Source organism: Lissotriton helveticus, chromosome 8 (genome assembly GCF_964261635.1).
Source record: "Lissotriton helveticus chromosome 8, aLisHel1.1, whole genome shotgun sequence".
NCBI lineage: Eukaryota > Metazoa > Chordata > Amphibia > Caudata > Salamandridae > Lissotriton > Lissotriton helveticus.
The window spans coordinates 330,799,989-330,819,379 of record NC_136069.1 but is presented as its reverse complement, the minus strand read 5'-3'; the positions used below and the strand labels follow the sequence as shown (position 1 = coordinate 330,819,379).

General features: G+C 47.0%; 1 protein-coding gene across 2 annotated transcripts in view; it reads right to left on the bottom strand.

Moving 5' to 3' along the window:
• Positions 1-19,391, bottom strand: part of NUP58 (nucleoporin 58) — a 429,593-nt gene that overhangs the window by 170,093 nt on the left and 240,109 nt on the right. For both annotated transcript variants that reach the window (XM_078657110.1, XM_078657109.1), the window contains exon 12: positions 9,870-9,952. In XM_078657110.1, the coding sequence (XP_078513236.1) occupies positions 9,870-9,952 (83 nt within the window). The remainder of the gene's footprint in view (positions 1-9,869; positions 9,953-19,391) is intronic.

Below are 19,391 nucleotides of genomic sequence, written 5' to 3'. Positions count from 1 at the left end.
CAGACACAGAAGATGTCGTAGATCTTGCCTCCGAAGACTTCTTGGCTGTCTTCCTAGGAGGAGTGTCTGAGGGGCCAGGGGAAGTTACCCATGGCCTCTTTTGAGAGACTGCTGAGGTTTTAGAGACACTACCCTCGGAAGATTCCAGAGTGTCTCTGTCCTTGAGTCTGTCGAGCCAGATGAGAAGGCGACCTTCCCTGTCTCTCACGGTCTTTCTAGGGAAAGACCTACATATTTTGCAGTCTGCGGGGACGTGGTCCGGATAAAGGCAATATAAGCATAAGGTATGCTTATCATCCACATGGAGCCTTTTCTTCCCACATGAAGAGCAGGCCCTGAAAAGGGCTTTCTTCTGGGATTCAGACATCGAAGAAAGCAGTGGAAAGAAAACACTTACTGCCTCAAAGTGTTACTGAAGTAGTCCTTGAAGGTTGTAGAGTGAAGATTCACTTTTCAAAGGAAAGTAGATGATTTATAAGGAATCCTGAGAAGAGCTCAGGCTGGAGACTCCCTAGCACAACGTGCGGTAGAAAATCTGAGGGACTGAGGCTCCTCCCAGGAAGGTTCTAGAGGGAGGTCGGAGCTGATTGGCTGACTGAGAGTTTGGTCCTTTTTGCATAAGGACAAAGAAAGGCTACTAAGGTGAGACCCTTAGGCCTATTTTCTCTATGTATGTCTATAGGACATTACTTTTTTATGTACCGGAGGCTCCCGTCTCGACGACGGGGAATGATTCAGGCATGTGAATCTATGAAATACACCCCTAATACTGGATAATCCAACTGCCTGATGTAATCTGTTGTCATTGTTGGTAATAGCAAGAGATGTAGGGGAGATGCAATTTGAGTAGTCTGCTAGGAATGATGTCATTGTTTTCTTAGAGTCTCTTGACTGCTAGTTGTTTGAGTCTAGGCTGCTGTCTGGATAAGAGGCTGATGGTGGTGCTGACAAAATGACTGACAAGGCTGAAATGATTGGTATCTTTGGTAACCACCACAAAAGGAGTAGGAATTTCTTCCGTGAGCTCCTCTAAAAGGTGTTTTCTTGTATTGGAGTGTTCCTAGGGACCTGGCCGTGTCCGTATCATCCTTGATGGCTAGCAAGGCATCATCCATGTGCTTCCCAAAAAGTGCTTTGCCATCAAAAGGCATATTTAAGATCTCTCTCTGAACCTCTGGGCAGAACGTGGTTGCCTTCAGCCAGCCCTGGCGCCGAAGGACCGCTGCGATACAAAAGGGGATGATGGACGGAGCGTTTGAGCAAATCAAACACTCACCCCCAGTCAACTGATCTGGGTTTAATCCATCACCATTCTTTAGCCCACTCAGCCACCCCAGCTCAGACATGGCTATATGCAAATTAGTCTGACCCTGTGCCCCATGGGAACAGTCCAGCCCGAACTGCCAAGCCATGTCTTCTCTGGACCGGAAGCAAGCATCCTCTGACCCGTTTCGGATTCATAATCCTCATCAGCCAGGCTATCTTGAATCCAGTGGCCAAGTGAGCAAGGGACTCACGTCTTAGCATAACCTGCCACACTTAGGGCGAACAAAGCGATACAAAAGGGGATGATGGACGGAGCGTTTGAGCAAATCAAACACTCACCCCCAGTCAACTGATCTGGGTTTAATCCATCACCATTCTTTAGCCCACTCAGCCACCCCAGCTCAGATGTGGCTATATGCAAATCAGTCTTACCCTGTGCCCCATGGGAACAGTCCAACCCGAACTGCCAAGCCATGTCTTCCCTGGACCGGAAACAAGCATCCTGGGACCGGTGTCGAAATGCAAGGGAAGCCACTTCCATACCAGTAACAATTATCTCAGAAGCTGATCTTTCCCCTTCCAGCAATATCTTCCTTGCTTCTTGTTTTTTTTTTCTTCTGGAAGAAGAAGATCTAGATATGGTGTGATATCCGACCACATCTGGCAATCATGGCACCCCAGGATCGCCAGAACGTTAGCAGCGTGGACTTTAGTGCCTGAAATTGTAGTGAATCTTTTGCCAATGTTATCAAGACACCTGCCCTCTGTCAGGTGCTGTAGTGACAGGCGCTGAAGGTTCGTCGATCTGCGCTGCACAGCTTGAGTTATAAGTGAGACTGGTTTTGGTTGTCCCACCAGTCATGCTGGGGAGTTGTCAGGGGCTTTACACTTCTTGTCAATCCTGAAAAGGACTGTAGACACAGAAACTGGCGTTTTCATGATTTTAATACTGTTCTCCCATATGAAATCAATTATAGGTATTGCCCTTTCTGACTTTGACTGGTCCTTAAAATCGTAACGAAAACAGTCAAACTGTTATACTAGCATAGGAAGCTGGAGTCTGGAAGCTGCCCTCTGCCTCAGGGAGAGAAAACCACCTATTTCTTCCTGTGGTGAGTCTGTCATCTGAAAAGTTGGGGGGGAATGTGTGGGAATTAGGTAATTCTCCCATTAGTTGGGAGCTGTATGGGTGTCTTAAAGTTCTCCCTCCGCCCTATCATCATCGGAAGAAGATGGATCCTGTCCCGCTGGCATGGCCAAATAGGAAGCAGAGATGCCGGAGGTAAAGGTGCAGGAGGAGGTGGAGGTGGAGCGGCTCCTGCAGATGAAGGAAAGCGTTTGTGATAGTCCTGCAACATTGCCTGTAGATCCTGTACTAAAGCTACAGTAATTTGAACCATGGGTTCATGTATGGAACCCATATATTGGAGATTTTCCTGTGTGATGATGATAATCCTGCGCATAATACACCTCCTCATCATCATCATCCTCATCTTGATATTAATATGAAGCTCTGATGAGCTAGGTAGCAATGGAGAGATCTGTGAAGGATTTTATAGAAAACGTCTTGTCGCCGAGAACATGAACGGCGGAAAATATGGAGTGAGAAGTAAAGATATAAGCAGTTTTGGTTTTAATAGTAGGGATGTCGACGAGGCTTTTGTTGACACTGGTGGCGGTGAGACTGCCACCGATAATGAAAGGATGATTATAGACTTAGAAGTCATCCTCATGGATGTATAGGAAACGTTGCTCGTCATCGGCGAAGAGGTCAGTGCAACGCCCGCTGACGAGGTTATAGTCAACTGACTATTGGTCGAAGGAGAGGGGGCTGTCCTTGGCGATGCAACGGTAATCAATAGCCTTATCGCCAATGGTGCCAGCGTCGCAGACGATGGGGCTGAAAGAGACGATAGAGCTGTCAAAGTAGGTGAAGTAATCACCATATGATTTTTTCTAGAGACAATTATTTCATTTAAGTTTCTGTTGTCAATGTAGCTTTCATGGCAATTTTTATCTTCATCAATTAGGAATCTGAAGAGGATTTTCAGTTTTTTTCACAGTTAAAACAGAGACTGGAATTGGAGGGTCACACTGAACCCCGAATCAAAAGTTTTTGGTTCTGAGAGGAGCTTTTAAAAGATTCACGGTGCTTCTTTTTTTAAGCCATCTTACGGCGTTCTGGTGACTCCTATGGCCTTTCCCTCTTCTTAGATTTTTCAAGATAAGCATGGGAGCTCACATTGTCTTCCACATCAGAGAGAACATCACACTTGGTTTAATTCTTTGTAGACATACTAATAATCTCCAGTCTGTCTTCAAGAATTTTAGTTGAAAAGGTTCTACAAATGTTGCATTCCTTAACCTTATGGAGTGGATGCAAGCAACAGATTAAGTCCTTATAGGGATCTTCAGAATGCAGTCTTTTCTTGCCACAAAATCCACAAGATTTTTATGGTCCATTTTTAGAGGATTGCAACATGGTAACTGCAAAAGTAGGAAAAAACACCAAAGATGTGAAGAAAACTGAGCAGACTTCCTCTCAAATGACGTACGTTAGAAAATCTGAGGGAATCAGCCACTCTTGGGAGTGCTCAATATGGTGCGAGCACCTGATTGTTTATAGCTAACCTTGACCCAGTCTTGAGGCGGAAAGCCGGGGCTGGAGGTACTCTATTGTTTTTTAAAACTGTACTTGTTCACAGCACTTTGTCACCACTTCGCCGCTTTTAAAAACTTAATACAAACAAAGCACTTAGCCAGCGCTCGCCCCTACCTTAGCGCTCAGCTGACATTAAAGCTGGTCGCGCTTTCCTAGGTTCTTGCCTGCAGCCGCCATCACCCGCGGCGTGCGCGCTGACTCCGCCCCCTTGGAGGCCACGCCCCCTATTTGCCATATATAACTCGCTGATTAAGAGCGACAACCACCTAACCTTGACCCAGTCTTGAGGCGGAAAGCCGGGGCTGGAGGTACTCTATTGTTTTTTAAAACTGTACTTGTTCACAGCACTTTGTCACCACTTCGCCGCTTTTAAAAACTTAATACAAACAAAGCACTTAGCCAGCGCTCGCCCCTACCTTAGCGCTCAGCTGACATTAAAGCTGGTCGCGCTTTCCTAGGTTCTTGCCTGCAGCCGCCATCACCCGCGGCGTGCGCGCTGACTCCGCCCCCTTGGAGGCCACGCCCCCTTTCCCCCCCTTCTAATGTGTATGCACAGAACGCGCAGCGGACGAGCGCAGCGGGAGCGCAGCGGGAGCGCCGTTTGCGCGCCGAAGGCGCGCCTAAGGCAAGCCCGTCTGCGCCCGTCCGCGCACGACCGGGCCTAGGGCCAGCCCCCACGCCTGACCCTACCGCCATTAGGAGACACTACTCTCGGCGAGATCTCCTCAGCCTCAGACCCTCGAAAAACTCTACTTGTCATGTCATACATGACCTAAACGTCCCCTTCACTAGTTGTAACATCTGCAAACCTGGAAACCTACTCCTTCCCAGACTGGCCTTCCCACTCCCCGGCCTCAAATTAGCGACACTCAACTGTAGATCGCTTCCCAAGCATGCCCTTCTCATAAACCACCTAATTGTCGATCACGATCTGGATATACTCTTCTTAACCGAAACTTGGATCGCCGGTCATTCTAACTCCGACATAGTCTCGGCCCTCCCCCCTGGCTTTCTCATCATGTCCCAACCCCGTCCTCTAGGTCGAGGTGGTGGTATAGCTATCATCTACCGAGACTACTTCTCCTGCCGTTCTACTGAGATCCAGAGCAAGGAGTCAGAGAGCTGTCTGTTCACGCTGACGCTCTCGCCGACCTACTCCCTGGCAGGCCTTTTGGTCTACAGACCCCCTGGTCATTCCGGCCCCTTCTCCGCCGCCTTTTTAGAATCTGTTTCATCCCTGGCCCATTTAACATCCAACTTCCTGATTACAGGCGACCTCAATATCCATTTCAATGATCCAACAGACACAGGGTCGTCTGACTTAATCAGTGAACTTGGCGCCCTTGGCTTCTCCCTGACTAACTCAGGAGCCACGCATGCGAAAGGACATCTGCTCGACCCTGTATTCTCGAACATCCCCTCCCTTCAGTTCACCAATTCCCTCCCCCTCCCTTGGACGGACCACTTCCTGGTCTCGTTCCATCTCCCAGGGGCCTTTAAGAAACCCCACACCCCCCCTACTTTCACCAAGGATAGAGCCTGGGCCAGACTTTCGACGGACAACTGGGCCTCGGCGCTTGACGCTTCTACCCCTAGTCTCGCAGCCGACCCCACCATGGCAGACATCCAGTTCAGACTGGATTTCCTCCTCCCTCGACAATTTCATCCCCATCAAAAATCGGGAGGTGAAAAATAAGAGCAAGGGCCATGCCCCCTGGTATAATTCCGAACTTAGAGGGCTCCGTAAAGTGTGCAAAAAGGCGGAGAGAGCTTGGAGGAAAGACTGGCTCCACAGCAACAAAGACATATATCACAACGCGGTAAGACAATACAAAACAGCCTTGAAATTAGCTAAATCAACGTTTTACGACAACAGAATAAAATCCGCGACCAACTCAGCCAAGGAATCATTTCAGATAGTCAAAGAACTACTGAATATCCCAACAGCACCTCCCTCGCACTTCCCCCAACCAGACAGAAGCAAGGATCTGGCCAATTATTTCGAGTCTAAAATCATGCGGATACTGGACTCCCTTCCTACCGTCAGCCCCCCTTCCATCCCGGCCATAGCGGACGAAAACAATTGCCCACAGCTGGTGACATTTAGAGCAGTTTCCCTCACCGAGGTAACGTCCACGCTAGAGAAACTGAAAAGCGGTTCCCCACTTGACCCAGCCCCGGCCAGATTCCTAAAAAAGGTGTCCTCCACCATAGCCCCTATCATCAGGGATCTCATTAACTCTTCCCTCGCTGGTGGAACGGTACCCCCTAACTGGAAGAACGCAGTTGTGAAGGCTTTGCTGAAAAAGCCCCAACTGAACCCGGACGACATGTCTAATTACAGACCGATCTCACTGCTCCCTTGTATCAGTAAGATGGCTGAAAAACTAGTCAACTCGCAACTATCCCAATTTCTCGAAACAAACAACATCCTGCGCCAATCTCAAACTGGATTTCGACCCGGCCATGGCACGGACACCGCACTCCTCTCGGTCATCGAGGAAGCAAGGTGTATCCTAGACTCAGGGGGATCAGTGGCAGTGATCCTCCTGGATCTTAGCGCCGCCTTTGATACGGTGGATCACCGTGTCCTACTACATCGCCTGGCCAAGGCAGGAATTGTGGGTACGGCACGAGCGTGGATCGAATCCTTTCTCTCCCATCGATCCTTTCAGGTGTGGGACGGCAACTCCCGGTCAGAACCTCTTCCACTGAAGAATGGAGTTCCCCAGGGGTCGTCGCTCAGCCCCACCCTGTTTAATGTATATATGGCTCCCCTGGAAGACGTAGTGGCCCCCTACGGTGTAAAAATAATTAACTACGCTGACGACACCCAACTTGTCGTATCCCTGTCCCACCTGGATAACCATCCTGACAGCCTGCTGCACTGCCTCCAGGACATCCATACCTGGATGTGCGACTCGGCCCTGAAGCTAAACGGCGCAAAGACCGAGATCATGCTCCTGGGCAATAAAGGGACGACTTTTCCACCTACATCTTGGCCCGACACCCTCGGCGAAATCCCCTCTCCTAGAAATGAAATCAAAACACTAGGAGTTTGGTTGGAACCTGACCTTACCATGAAGACGCAGGCAGCCAAGACAGCAGGCACCTGCTTCGGTCTCCTGCGGTCCGTACGCAAGATCCTGCCTCTTCTTCCCCTCCCATCCAGGAAATTACTTGTCCAGGGTCTGGTCCTGGCCCGGCTCGATTACAGCAACGCCATCTATCTGGGGGCCCCTGAATACACCCTGGCCAAACTCCAACGGACCCAGAATGCGGCGGCCAGGCTCATTATGAACCTCCCCCCTAGAGTGTCGGCCAAGCCTGCCCTCAAAGCTCTACACTGGCTCCCTGTCCGCCAGAGAGTAGAGTTCAAGGCCCTATGTATCACCCACAAGCTCATCAATGGAGCTGGCCCTGCCGCGCTAAAAAATTTGGTCACCCCATATAAAGCCTCAAGACCCCTTCGTTCCGACGCCGAACACCTTGCTACGGTGCCCAAATTCAGGAAGGCTCGCTCTGGCGGTCGCCGCTTTTCGGTCAAAGCCTCCACAGCGTGGAACTCACTCCCTCTCAGTCTACGCCTGGAACCCTCACACATGGGGTTCCGCAGGAAACTTAAAACCCTCCTGTTCCCCAAATAAGGCACTCCCTCTCACCCCCTCTGGATCCTTACAGGTTGATTAGCGCGGGGATGCCTACGGGTCACCAGGCGATTTAGAAATCGCAAAATAAAATAAAATAAATAGCTCAACGTTGGATTTTTCTATTGCAGTGACTATTCATTGTATTGTAGCCTATGATAACGTGGGATTCCCACTTGGACGACTGATTCAAGCATGTGAATCCAAGAAAGAACCAATACTGGGGAAACTATTTTTCCACAGGAATCACAGGCTATAAAAAATGTCTTTTGGATTTCTCCATAGGTTTTCTCACTGGCAGTAGTCACAGATCTACCCCTACAGACTAAGGAAAGGCTTCAAAAGTTGACTTATCTTACTTAAAGTGTAAAGCTCTGGAACTCCCTCCTTCAACACATGCGGTAAAACTCTAATATGTGAAGACCTCTACAGGGGAGACACAAGCACTCTCACCTCACTAAGTTTGATTCCTTTAGAATGAAGTGGATGTGCTAAAAAAAAAAAACAAGCACTGTCTGGGCCTTTTCAATCTATCAGCACCTTCTACTGCTACATTAACGTTACTGAGGAGCTCCCACATTAACAGGGAATGATTCAAGCATGTGAATCTATGAAAGATCCAATGCTGAAGAATGCTATGTACATTTAAGCCAGTTTTGCTCCTAGGCTTGGATACAATTTCTAGCAAGCTCTGCTTTGTGTTTTTTTCCAGCTTATGTAGAAGTTGTCCAAAACCTCTACAACAATAGACAAAACCATTTTGTGTGCAAAAATCCAGCATTACATTCTAATTATCCAGGATACCTGGAGAGGAGTTCTAGGTATATTATATGCAGATTCATAGGAGGCAAGTATGTTTTATCCCAGTAGTGGATCTGGACTAGTTTGAATCTAGCACTGCTTGAATCTAGCACTGCTTGAGAGTTTGTTTGAAGGCATGCCTTTCATGTCGCTTGTCCACTAGAGGATCAGGGCAGACTTGGATAGCCTCAAATGAATAATGCGGCGTTTCCTCTGTGAGGCTGCATGAATATGAGAATTTTCCATTCCTTTTTTTTTTAACGGGTAACTATTAACTGGTCTGGCCATCAATACTACTATATGTCTTTTAAACTAATTTTGATTTCTATTAAAAAATATATTTTTAATCTGTAATTAGGGTTAAAGAAATAGAAAGTATCTTCTTTGGAGATTCTTCCTGACTCACAAGTATTCTGGGATCCCAGGTGTTAGTGCAAAATATCAGCACTCTACAATTAAGAATCCCATAAAAGACAAGTGGTGCTTCAGGTATGTAATTTTTCCTTGTCTGTGGTCTTTTACTAGTCAAATGAAACAGGACAACATGCTTTTCTTGCCTTAAGTATGCTACACCATAGATAGACACTGGATGAAGAATGTGATAAGCTCATTTGTTTCCAAATAGGAAGACTCTAGTCCAGCTGGATGAAGGTATGAACTATGTCCTATGACTCGATGTAGTGGAATATAGAAATGTATAGAATATATATAATAAGGCTATAAAGAAAGGGTACAGTTCTTGTCTGCAAACATTCAGAACGGAGTTCTTGCAGAGATCGGTTTACTGCTCAGAATGAAAATTATCCAGTCCTTTAAAGACAATGGAATGCCAGTTTTACTGCTTCCTTTGTTAAAGGGCTTCTCAAATGAAACTTAATGATTCCCTATGGTACCTGCACCCATTTGATTATAGAAATCTTCTGCCAGACAAGCTAATTACTGTAGACACCTGCTAAGGAGAGGCTAGGGATGAGGAAATTTATCAGAGGCAGTTGTTATTCTTATAATATTCTTTTCATTAGACCCTCCGTTTTGATTTGATTGTGGACTTGTATGCATGCACTGCAATCAAGTTCTAGAAAAGACAATCAGGTCTTCAAACCAGAAGGGATCCATACTATGTTCTAAAATTATAAAGAGGCTGTAGATGCAACTTGATGAATTTGCACAAAAAGTAATGCACACACTGAATTGGTTTGAAATTAATGAAGTCTGAATTAATATGCAAGGAAATAGAATTTCTTTTTTTTTTAAGTCCCTCCAACAACTGTGCAACACTTGGAGAGGTCCCACCAGAGTGCTGATTAAACTGATAAAATGTTTTTTAGGAATTTTATAGTCTCCACAATAAATATTCATAGACAGTTGAGTACAGTGTGAATCATGGGTTGACTAAAGTACGATTTATGCATTTTTGGAGTTCTGAAAACAAGGATGTAAACTTAATGAAGTATGTCTGCAATTTCACCAACACACCAGGAAGAAAAGCTTACCTTCACATTCTCGTGGATGGACTGGAGTTGAGCAGCCAGGGCTACAAATGTTTGGTACAGTTTCTGCATTGCCAGAGACAAATCTATAGAACAAGTTGAAGAGAAAATATAATAAGAAATCCAAATTGACTTTTAACCTCATGAACCATGAAATAATGCATTGTTCATACATAGTCGCGTGTTCTGGATTGAACACGTCCCTTTAAAGAAAACAAGTAACTTACCTGTAACTTTGGTTCTCCAGCATTGGTAACTTTCATAGATTCCCATGCTTTATATCATTCCGCGTCGTCAGCTTGGGAGCCTCGGTAAATAGAAAATACCATAGCAGTATGTACAAAAGAGAAAGTAAGGCCTAGGCCTCATCTCATTTTGTAGCATTTCCACCTCTTTTTGTAAAAGAGACCAAAAACTTGCAACAACCAATCAGATTAGCCTCACCCCCTAGAACCCTCCTTAGAGAGCCTCAGATTTTCTTAGCCGTTGTGTAACAATAACCACCTCTGCTGAAGGCTGAGCTTTCCCAGGGGAGGAGGGTGGGCGCATGGGAATCTATGAAAGTTACCAATACTGGGGAACCAAAGTTACAGGTAAGTAACTTGTTTTCTTGCCCCAGTATTGGAACTTTCTTAGATTCCCATGCTTTGTATCAGAGTAGCTAGCAGTAAGCCATGAGCGCACATTTTGTTACATGAGTATTAACATACCTCAGCATACCCCCATTTTCATATGAAATAATATACCTTGTAACAATATATCGGAAACATTATTTGATACAAAATGTGCAATCACAGGAAGGAGGGATAGAAGGGAAAGCTCACCTCTCATTGGAAAAGTTTCATCAGGACTGATTGTCCGACTGCCGCCTCACTCCTTATGGAAGAGTCCAAGCAGTAATGCTTTGTGAACATGTGGGCACTGTTCCATGCAGCCACCCTACCAATGTTTTTGATAGGAACCCCAGCGAAGAGAGCAGCAGAAAATGAAACTGATCTTGTGGAGTGAGCTCGCACATGTTTTTCTAGCGGTTTCCCTGTCGCTTGGTGACAATAATGAATTGTACTTGAAATCCAACGTGAGATTCCTTGTTCTAAAGTGGAAATCCTTTGAGGAGCACTAAAAGCCACAAAATGTTGTGTGGCTTTTCTAAAATCCTTTGTGCGTTCAAGATAAAATTAGAGACACCTCTGGACATCCAAGGAATGTAGAGACCGTTCTGCTGGAGACGCAGGTCGGGGGGGAAAAAGATTTTAGAACCACTGGTTCGTTCACATGGAAATCCGAAGGGACTTTCAGAATAAATTTCGGATTTGTCCTTACAAACAGAGTGTCCTTTTTGAGCTGTAGAAAAGGTTCCAAAATGGAGAGGTTGCAGCTCCCCCACTCTCCTAGCTGAAGTCAGGGCTAAAAGGAGAGATAACTTCCAAGACAAAAATTTGAAATCCGCTCTGTGGATTGGCTCGAACGGAGGTCTCATGAGGTGAGCCAGAACCAGATTGAGATTCCAAGCTGGAGGTGGAGGCCGAACTGGCGGGAAGACCCTGAAAAGACACTTCAGGAACTGCTTGATAATTCTAGCAGACCAGAGAGAAGGACCAGAGGCTGTCCTTCTAAATCTTGAAATAGCCGCCAGATGTACTTTGATGGAAGAATGTGAAAGACCAGACTTGGCCAAAGACAAAATGTAAGACAGTATCTGATGAGGAGCCGAAGAGAACGGATGAAGGTTTTCATGGCGGCACCATAGGCAGAAACACTTCCATTTAGCACAATAGGTCTTATTTGTACTTGGAGCGCGAGCTCGAGTTAAAATTTCGCTAAAGTCCTGAGGGATATTTAAGCTGTGGAATTCTCTGTGCTCAGGAGCAAAGCCTTCAATTGGAGAGAGCTCTGATCTGGATGTACCACTTGTCCCTGGGACATTGTTAATAGAGATGGAATGGGACATAGGTGAAACGGCTGATCCTGAGTAAGCAGGAGAAGCTCCGTGAACCAGAATTGGCGAGGCCACGCTGGTGCAATTAAAATCATTCTTCATGATTCCGTCTTTAGTTTCCTGAGAAGCCTCGGGATCAGAGGAATTGGAGGAAAAGCGTAAACAAATGCACCTGACCAGGACATCGAAAGAGCATTCCCCAGTGACCCTCGATTGTGATCCCTGCTTGCATAGAATCGGCATTTCCTGTTTTCTGGAGTAGCGACAGGTCTATGGTTGGAGTGCGCCAATGTGCGAAAACTTCGTCCAGAGTATCTTGATCCAATTCCCACTTGTGATAGGCCGATTTCAGACGGCTCACGGTGTCTGCTGTTGTGTTGAGGGTGCCTGGTAGATGCTCTGCTGAAAGGACGACGTTCTGGAGAATCGCCCATTCCCATATTTCTTGGGCCACTTTTGAGAGAAGATTAGACCTCGTACCTCCTTGCTTGTTTATATAAGGCATGGCCGTCATGTTGTCTGTACAGACTAGAACGGTGGAGCCCCGAACCCTCGGAAGGAAAGATTGCAAGGTTAAACGAATCGCCCTGAGATCCAAGAGATTGATATGGAGAAGACGCTCTTCGGGGTTCCAGTGACTGCTCACCTGGAGATCCTGTAAGACAGCACCCCAGCCTTCCATTGAGGCATTTGTGGTTAGAATCAGAGAGGATGGAGCCATCCTGAAAGAGATCTCTTGCGATATTTTCTTTGATAGTCCACCAAACCGCCGCCTTCCTCATGAGAGGAGTGACCTTTATCTTGTCCTCGAAAGAAATTCCGCCTGGCGCCATTGCAAGTCTAGTGGTTCTTGAAAGGGGCGCATATGCAGTCTGCAATGCAGAACTAATGGTATGCAAGATGAGATCGACCCTAGGAGAGATTTGTATAGATGAACTGACGGACCGTCTCTTTTTCAAATGGCTGGCAGAGAAGATTAGCTTTTTCTGTCTTTCCTCCAATGGGAAAGCTTTGCAGCTTCTTGTATCCAGAATGGAACCCAGAAACTTGACCGTCCTGAATGGAAGACTGATTTGTCTTTGTTGACATACAGACCTAAATGATTGAAAAGCTGAACGCAACTTTTGACTTCGTTTGCCATTGCTTGAGAAGATGGAGCTTTTATCAACCAATCGTCTAGGTACGGAAAAACTTCTAGAGATTGTTTCCTAAGGAATGCTGCCACCAGGGCCAATACCTTTGTGAATATCCGCAGAGCAGATCTGAGCCCGAACAGCAGTACTTTGAATTTAAAGTGGCTCTTGGGTACTGTTAAGCACAACAATTTTCTGTGAGCTGGGTGGATCGGAACATGGAAATATGCGTCCTGGAGATCTAGAGTCGCCATGTAATCTCCTGGATTTAGAAGATGCAAGATATCTTGAAGAGAGACCATCCGGAACGAGAGTTTTATGAGATAGGTGTTGAGCTCCCTCAGATCTAAGATTGGGCGCCACTTTTCCTCAGTCTTGCGAATCAGGAAAAATCTGGAATAGAACCCTATTCCTCTTTGAGAGAGCGGTACTGCCTCTATTGCTCCCTTGGTGAACAGTTGACGAGGTTCGAGACGGAGAAGATGCAGATGTTTTGATTCTGTGGCGCGAGGGGCTCTGGGAGGTCTTGAAATTCTAGTGTATGGCCAAATTGGATGATACTTAGAACCCACTGATCTGTTGTTATGATCTTCCTGCAGTTGAGAAAATGTGTTATCCTGCCCCCCCACTGTTGTCACAAGGGGTGAAGGACCAGTAGGCAGAGCCGGGAAGCCAATATTGATGTTTAGAGGTATCTCTCACCTGACGTTATTGTTTACCTTGAAGACTGACGAGAGAAAGACGCCAATTGGTTTTGGCGTTGAGAATAGTGAGGCTTGAAAGAGTGTGGAGATTTTCAATAGGAGGAGTAGCGTTGTTGATAACCTCCCCTGTATGTAGAGAAGCCTTTTCCTCTTGTACCCCGGAAAGGCACCTTGCGATATTGTAGCGTGCCCAAAGACCTTGCCGTCTCTCTATCTTTCTTAATGTCCTGCAAAGCGTCATCTACAAGCTTGCCAAAAAGCATATTACCATCAAAAGGGAGATCCAGAATTGTACTCTGCACTTCAGGGCAAAACCAGGTAGATCGTAGCCAACCTTGTGCCTTAGGACAGCTGAACCTGCTAAGGCGTGAAAAGCAGTTGTAGCAATATCCATTGCACACTTTATCATTTCTGATAAAGATCTTCACCCTCCTCGAGGATCTTTCTTGCATCCGCCTTGGAACTCTCCGGAAGTTGATCAATAAAAGGTGAGCGATCGCACCACATTTGGCGATAATATCGTCCCAAAATTGCTAGTGCCTTAGAGGCTCTAACGAGGAGGCTGGACATAGAGGAAAACCTCATGCCCACATTGTCCAGGTGTCTGCCTTCCTTCTCCGGCAGTGTGGTCAGGGGTGCTGGAGGGGTCTTTCATTTTCTTTGAGCCGCCTGAGAGATAACAGTCTGGTTTCGGCTGTCCAATCAGACAGGCAGGACTATCCTCCGGAGCCTTATACTTTTTCTCCAGACGCTGTAGAACCGGGATAACAGTAGCTGGAGACTGCATCACCTTCTTACCCTCACTCCAAACGTGCTCTACGATAGTGATAGAACGAATAGATTTTTTATAAGGCTCCTTAAAATCATAGAGGAAACAGTCTGATTGTACCACTGGAACAGGAAGGCCAAATCTTTTGGACGCTCTTTCCATAAGATTATGGAAACACCCTATGTCCGCTGGAGGCAAATCTACAGGGTCTGGAGATGGTGAAGCCGGATCTGGGATGATATACTCATAACATTCTCTGTCAGGATTTGGGATATATTCCACATTCTGGTCCTCGTCTGACGAATCATCATCATGCACTGTAATAATATCTTGCCGTTCTGCCAAAGGTTCCCCTTCAGACCTTTGAGATATTGATGCCGCAGAAGTAGAAGGAGGTAGCGGAGGTGGTGGCGGAGGAGGTTGTATGGATTCAGAGGCTTGACATGGAAATCTCCTCTTGTAGTCCAAGAACATCAGTTGCAGGTCATCTATCAGTGAAGACGGCATGGCCACCATACCTTGTTGAGATGGATCCGGAGGGCTATCACGAGGAGTGAATTGTTGTTGTGGACGATGTTGACCCAAGTAATAATCATCCGAATCAGAATCCTGGTATTTCACCTGGAGCGGAGACTGACTATAAGCATCCCCATACGGACTTTCATCCACGTCAGAACATTCCTCCTGCAGAAAAAGTGCTGGAGGTAACGGTGTCACCCTACGGGGCGATGTCATTTCCTGTGTAATTTCTCTTCTCTTAATAAAAGTTTTGACCTTTTGTATCGTCGACTGTGTCGTCGACGAAGGAATCGTCGTTGCCGGAGAAAGAAAGGTCGTCAACGGTGGGCTGATCGGCGACGAACTCGACGTCAAAATCATCGTCGCAAGTTGAGGGCCGGGAAAGCTCCCGGCCCAAACGGGTTTCCTAGCGAATTTTTTCGCCGCTATATCTTGCAGCTGGCCGGGCACTACAGAGCAGTGGTGGAGGAGGCCCAGGAGAGGGGGGCGCTTCCTCCGGATTGGAGGCATGCGGAGGCGGTGATGTTACAGAAACCTGGACGCCCTCCGGAAAGCCATGCGTCCTACCGCCCTACCTCTCTCCTAAACGTTGAAGCCAATGTCTTGGGCGAAGGCGTTGGCTAATCGATTACTGCCACATATCACATCCCTGATACACCCGGGCCAGGCGGGCTTTATGCCTCAGAGGGCCACGCGGCACAACATCAGGAGGGCGCAGGTGGCAGCGGCGGCGATCCGGCAGCTGGGGGAACCGGCGGCGTTGCTCCTGGCGGATATGGATAGGGCGTTTGACTCCCTGAGCTGGGTCTATTTATTTGCCCTACTGCCTAGGCTCAAACTGGGTCCGCGCTTCCTATCATACATCAAATTGCAATACACTGGCCTCACGGCAACGGTCAGGGTGGCGGGGGCGGTCTCTTCTGCTTTTGAGATTCAGAGGGGTACATGGCAGGGGTGCCCCCTGTCGCCCTACCTATTTGCTCTAGCCTTGGAGCCATTGGCGGCGTGGGTGCGCGGGGATGCACAGGTCCATGGGTTTGAATGGGACACGGGTCTTTCCGACAGAATAGCGCTATATGCGGATGATATTCTCTTCTTCCTAACTGCCCTAGATAGAACAGGTGCACGGCTGTTGGAGATCATGCAGATTTTTGGGGAGACGTCGGGCCTATACATGAACCCCCGCATCCATGGTACAGTTAGCCGCAGGCGGATTGAAGTATTTGGGGGTTGTGGGAGCAAAATGTGGTACCTGTGTGGGATAGGACGCAGGCGGACATCAGGTCCTGGTCTCGCATGCCTCTGACGCGGTTTGGTAGATTGGCGATTATCGACACGATACAGCATTAGAGCACTTTTTGGGGGGGGATCTTTGCATGCCTCTCGGAGGTCCTGGGGTGGAAGTTAGTCCGCACACCGCAGTTGGCTCTTTTACATGTAATGGAGGGGGTGGGAGGTAAGGATTAGTAACTTACCTGTAATCCTAGTTCTCTTCCAGGGGTATACTCCTTAAAGTCAAAAGCACTGAATAATCTCCGCCCATGAGCGGGAACCCGGAACATATACCAAAATACATATATATGTGTAAATATATAATAAGAGTATATAGTACTAAACAAATTATCTATACTAATATAATCAAGAGAGCCCAAACCTTTGAGGCTGGTAATCTCAGGAACCACAGCACCAATCACAACACCCAATACAGCATTGGAAAGGGCAGTTGCAGCAGATGGACATAGGCCATACAGCTGGCCACCATATACATTATAAGGGGGAAAGATAGTTAGGGGAAAAGTAGTCCGTTGTGGGCGTTCTGCTGGAAAGCCATGTGCGATGGGAGCGGCCTGCTGGGACTGCCGTCCCGATACGAGGGGGTGTTGCATCTACCATTTAGGCGTGTGCATGGGCGTGTGCATAGAGCGATGGGCGCGGCCTGCTGGGACTACGAGGGGGTGTTGCATTTACCATTATTGTGGGCGTTGGCTGTTGACGCGATGTGGGGCATGTAATTTCCGTCGGATGGAGCAGAGTCGTCCCAATACGAGTGGGCATCGTCCCAATACAAGTGGGCGTTGCATTTACCATTGTTGTGGGCTTTGCACGTTAAAGCGATGTGGGCCGTCTAATTGCCGTCGGCTGGAGCGGAGTGTCAGGTGGAGCGCACAAACACATTCGCGTCTGCAGCGGACACAAACGTTCCCATATTGCATCGAGGACACAGCTTCACAGTGGACACATTCTTCTGCGGGGGCTGAGCCAGGTGATGAGGCGATTCAGAGTCGCGGGTCCTGAGTCGGGTGATGGGGCGATTCAGAGTATGTTTTCAAAATAAATTGCCTTGCAAATTGAAATCATTGCAGACATTCTATTTCATCCACGGACAACGTTGGGACAGGCTGAGAGTACACACATACATGTATACACTAATAATATGCAGCCCAACCATAAACTATAGGTTAATAAAGACATAATTACATATTTTCTGCAGAATGAAAATAAACCATAGAAAATGCAAGACAAGCATTTACAATGCAATAGGTCTCGCAGCATTAAAGTTTGAGCTATTGGCATTGTATATTACAATGTGTTGCATTAATGTGTTATCAAACTCTGAATTGTTGTATAAAGATGATTTGCAAACTGTCAAATGTTGCTGAATAGTAAGCAACGTTGTGAATAATATTGTTTGCTAGTCATCCTTGGGTACCAGAGTACTTCACTTGAGGCAGAGGTATTATCTTTAGACTACAGGTGCCGGTGCCGCTTGAGCTAGAAACAGGGCCAGCTTTAGCAGTGGTGCTGCCCAGTGCGACATACTTTTTGGACACCCCTGCATCCCTCTTCCCCCACCTCCTCCTCTGATTCCATCATTACCACCGTGTAAAAAGTGGACCTCAGCTTCCCTTAGGCCCTCTCTCACATACATTTCATTTGCTTTATAGTGCTGGTAAAGGCTGGCTTTACGAATCTGCTCAGATATCCACCCAAACACCGATCTGTTCTTTGCAGCAGATTAACCCTCTGCACTACTTTATGGTGAGTCAAACCTGCTACTAGACAAACCTCTGATCTCTCTCTATCAGGAACATTAATCACAAGTTATGACATTTTTATTGCTGCTTGAAACCTGGATTTACAAGGAACTTTGCAGCAGGTGCTTTTAAATTGCATGTTACTGTTTTAGTAAAGTTAGAGCTTCTTTGTAATGAAAAAAATATAAAAAAAATCCGCTGAGTTTCATGGAAACAATTTAAAAAATAGAAAGTCAAAATGAATGAAGACCCCTAGAAAACTCCCCCATGTTTAATCTCAGAGCACTTACGCCGAAAAAAAAAAAAAACACATGCATCCAATGCCAACAATACGAGTATGAAATTCAGAAAACCGTTCTCAGTTAAGGTAATACAAAAACACTTATCAGTAGAACATATAAAGATCTAAATACTGAAAAACAGGTTGCCGTGAAATTCATATTCAGCCCTACACAGGCAGCCATGCTTCAGCTACTCGGTACTGATCCGCAGAGGGCCTTGAGCAAAATACTGGATAGTATAAGGATTCTCTCTAGAAATGTCCTAGGGGAGGAGAAGTAACGTCTGAATACTGACACGCTGACACTAATAAAGAAATGCCCTGGGGTATGTATGGTTAGCAGATCAATACCATTATCAATGTGAATCAAGTTCAGGCTCTGGCAGTTTTAATTACTAAAACTACTGCAGTTTGTATGCATGAATGAAGTAGATTAAATATTCAGATATCCGAACCTCGAGCAGATTTCTGCACACTCACTACTCTGCACACTCACTACTCTGCACACTCACTACTCTGCACACTCACTACTACTTCACACTCACTGCACACTCACAGCAGCATTGAAAAACAAGGGTTTGCCATTATTGAAATAGTTCACTGCAATAACCTACTTTTCTTAGCCTTTGACATGTACTTTACTAAGAACCGGCATGTTAATAAATATATAAATACGTGCGACGGCAATAAAGCAGCATTGAAAAAAATAACTCTTACTGCCCCCGGAATTCCGCCGCGGCCGCACCGGAAGTCAGGCAAGGTCGCCTGTGACGGGGGCGCAGCCGCGTCCGGACTGGAAGAGGAGGCAGGCAGAGGAAATGCGTCGAGCGGCCCGGGGCTCCTGGTAGCGGTGGAGAGCCCCGGGGCCGACAACAGGAGGTTGCGCACGTGTTGCAGGGCTCCCTTGACCAAGAGGGAGCCCCGCGAAAGGAGCTGCCAAGAGCCGCAGCGTCAACTCTGCCTGCCCGTGCTGAGAGCGGAGTCCCCCAGATTGCCACAGTAAGTTCAAGGGGGGGGGGGGGGGGGACGTGTGTGTGTGTGTGTGTGTGTGCGCGCGCGTGTATGCGTGGGGGGGGGGTTCTGTATGTATGTGCGTGTGTGTGCGCTTGTGTGTGTTTCTGTGTATGCGCATGCGTATGTTGTGTG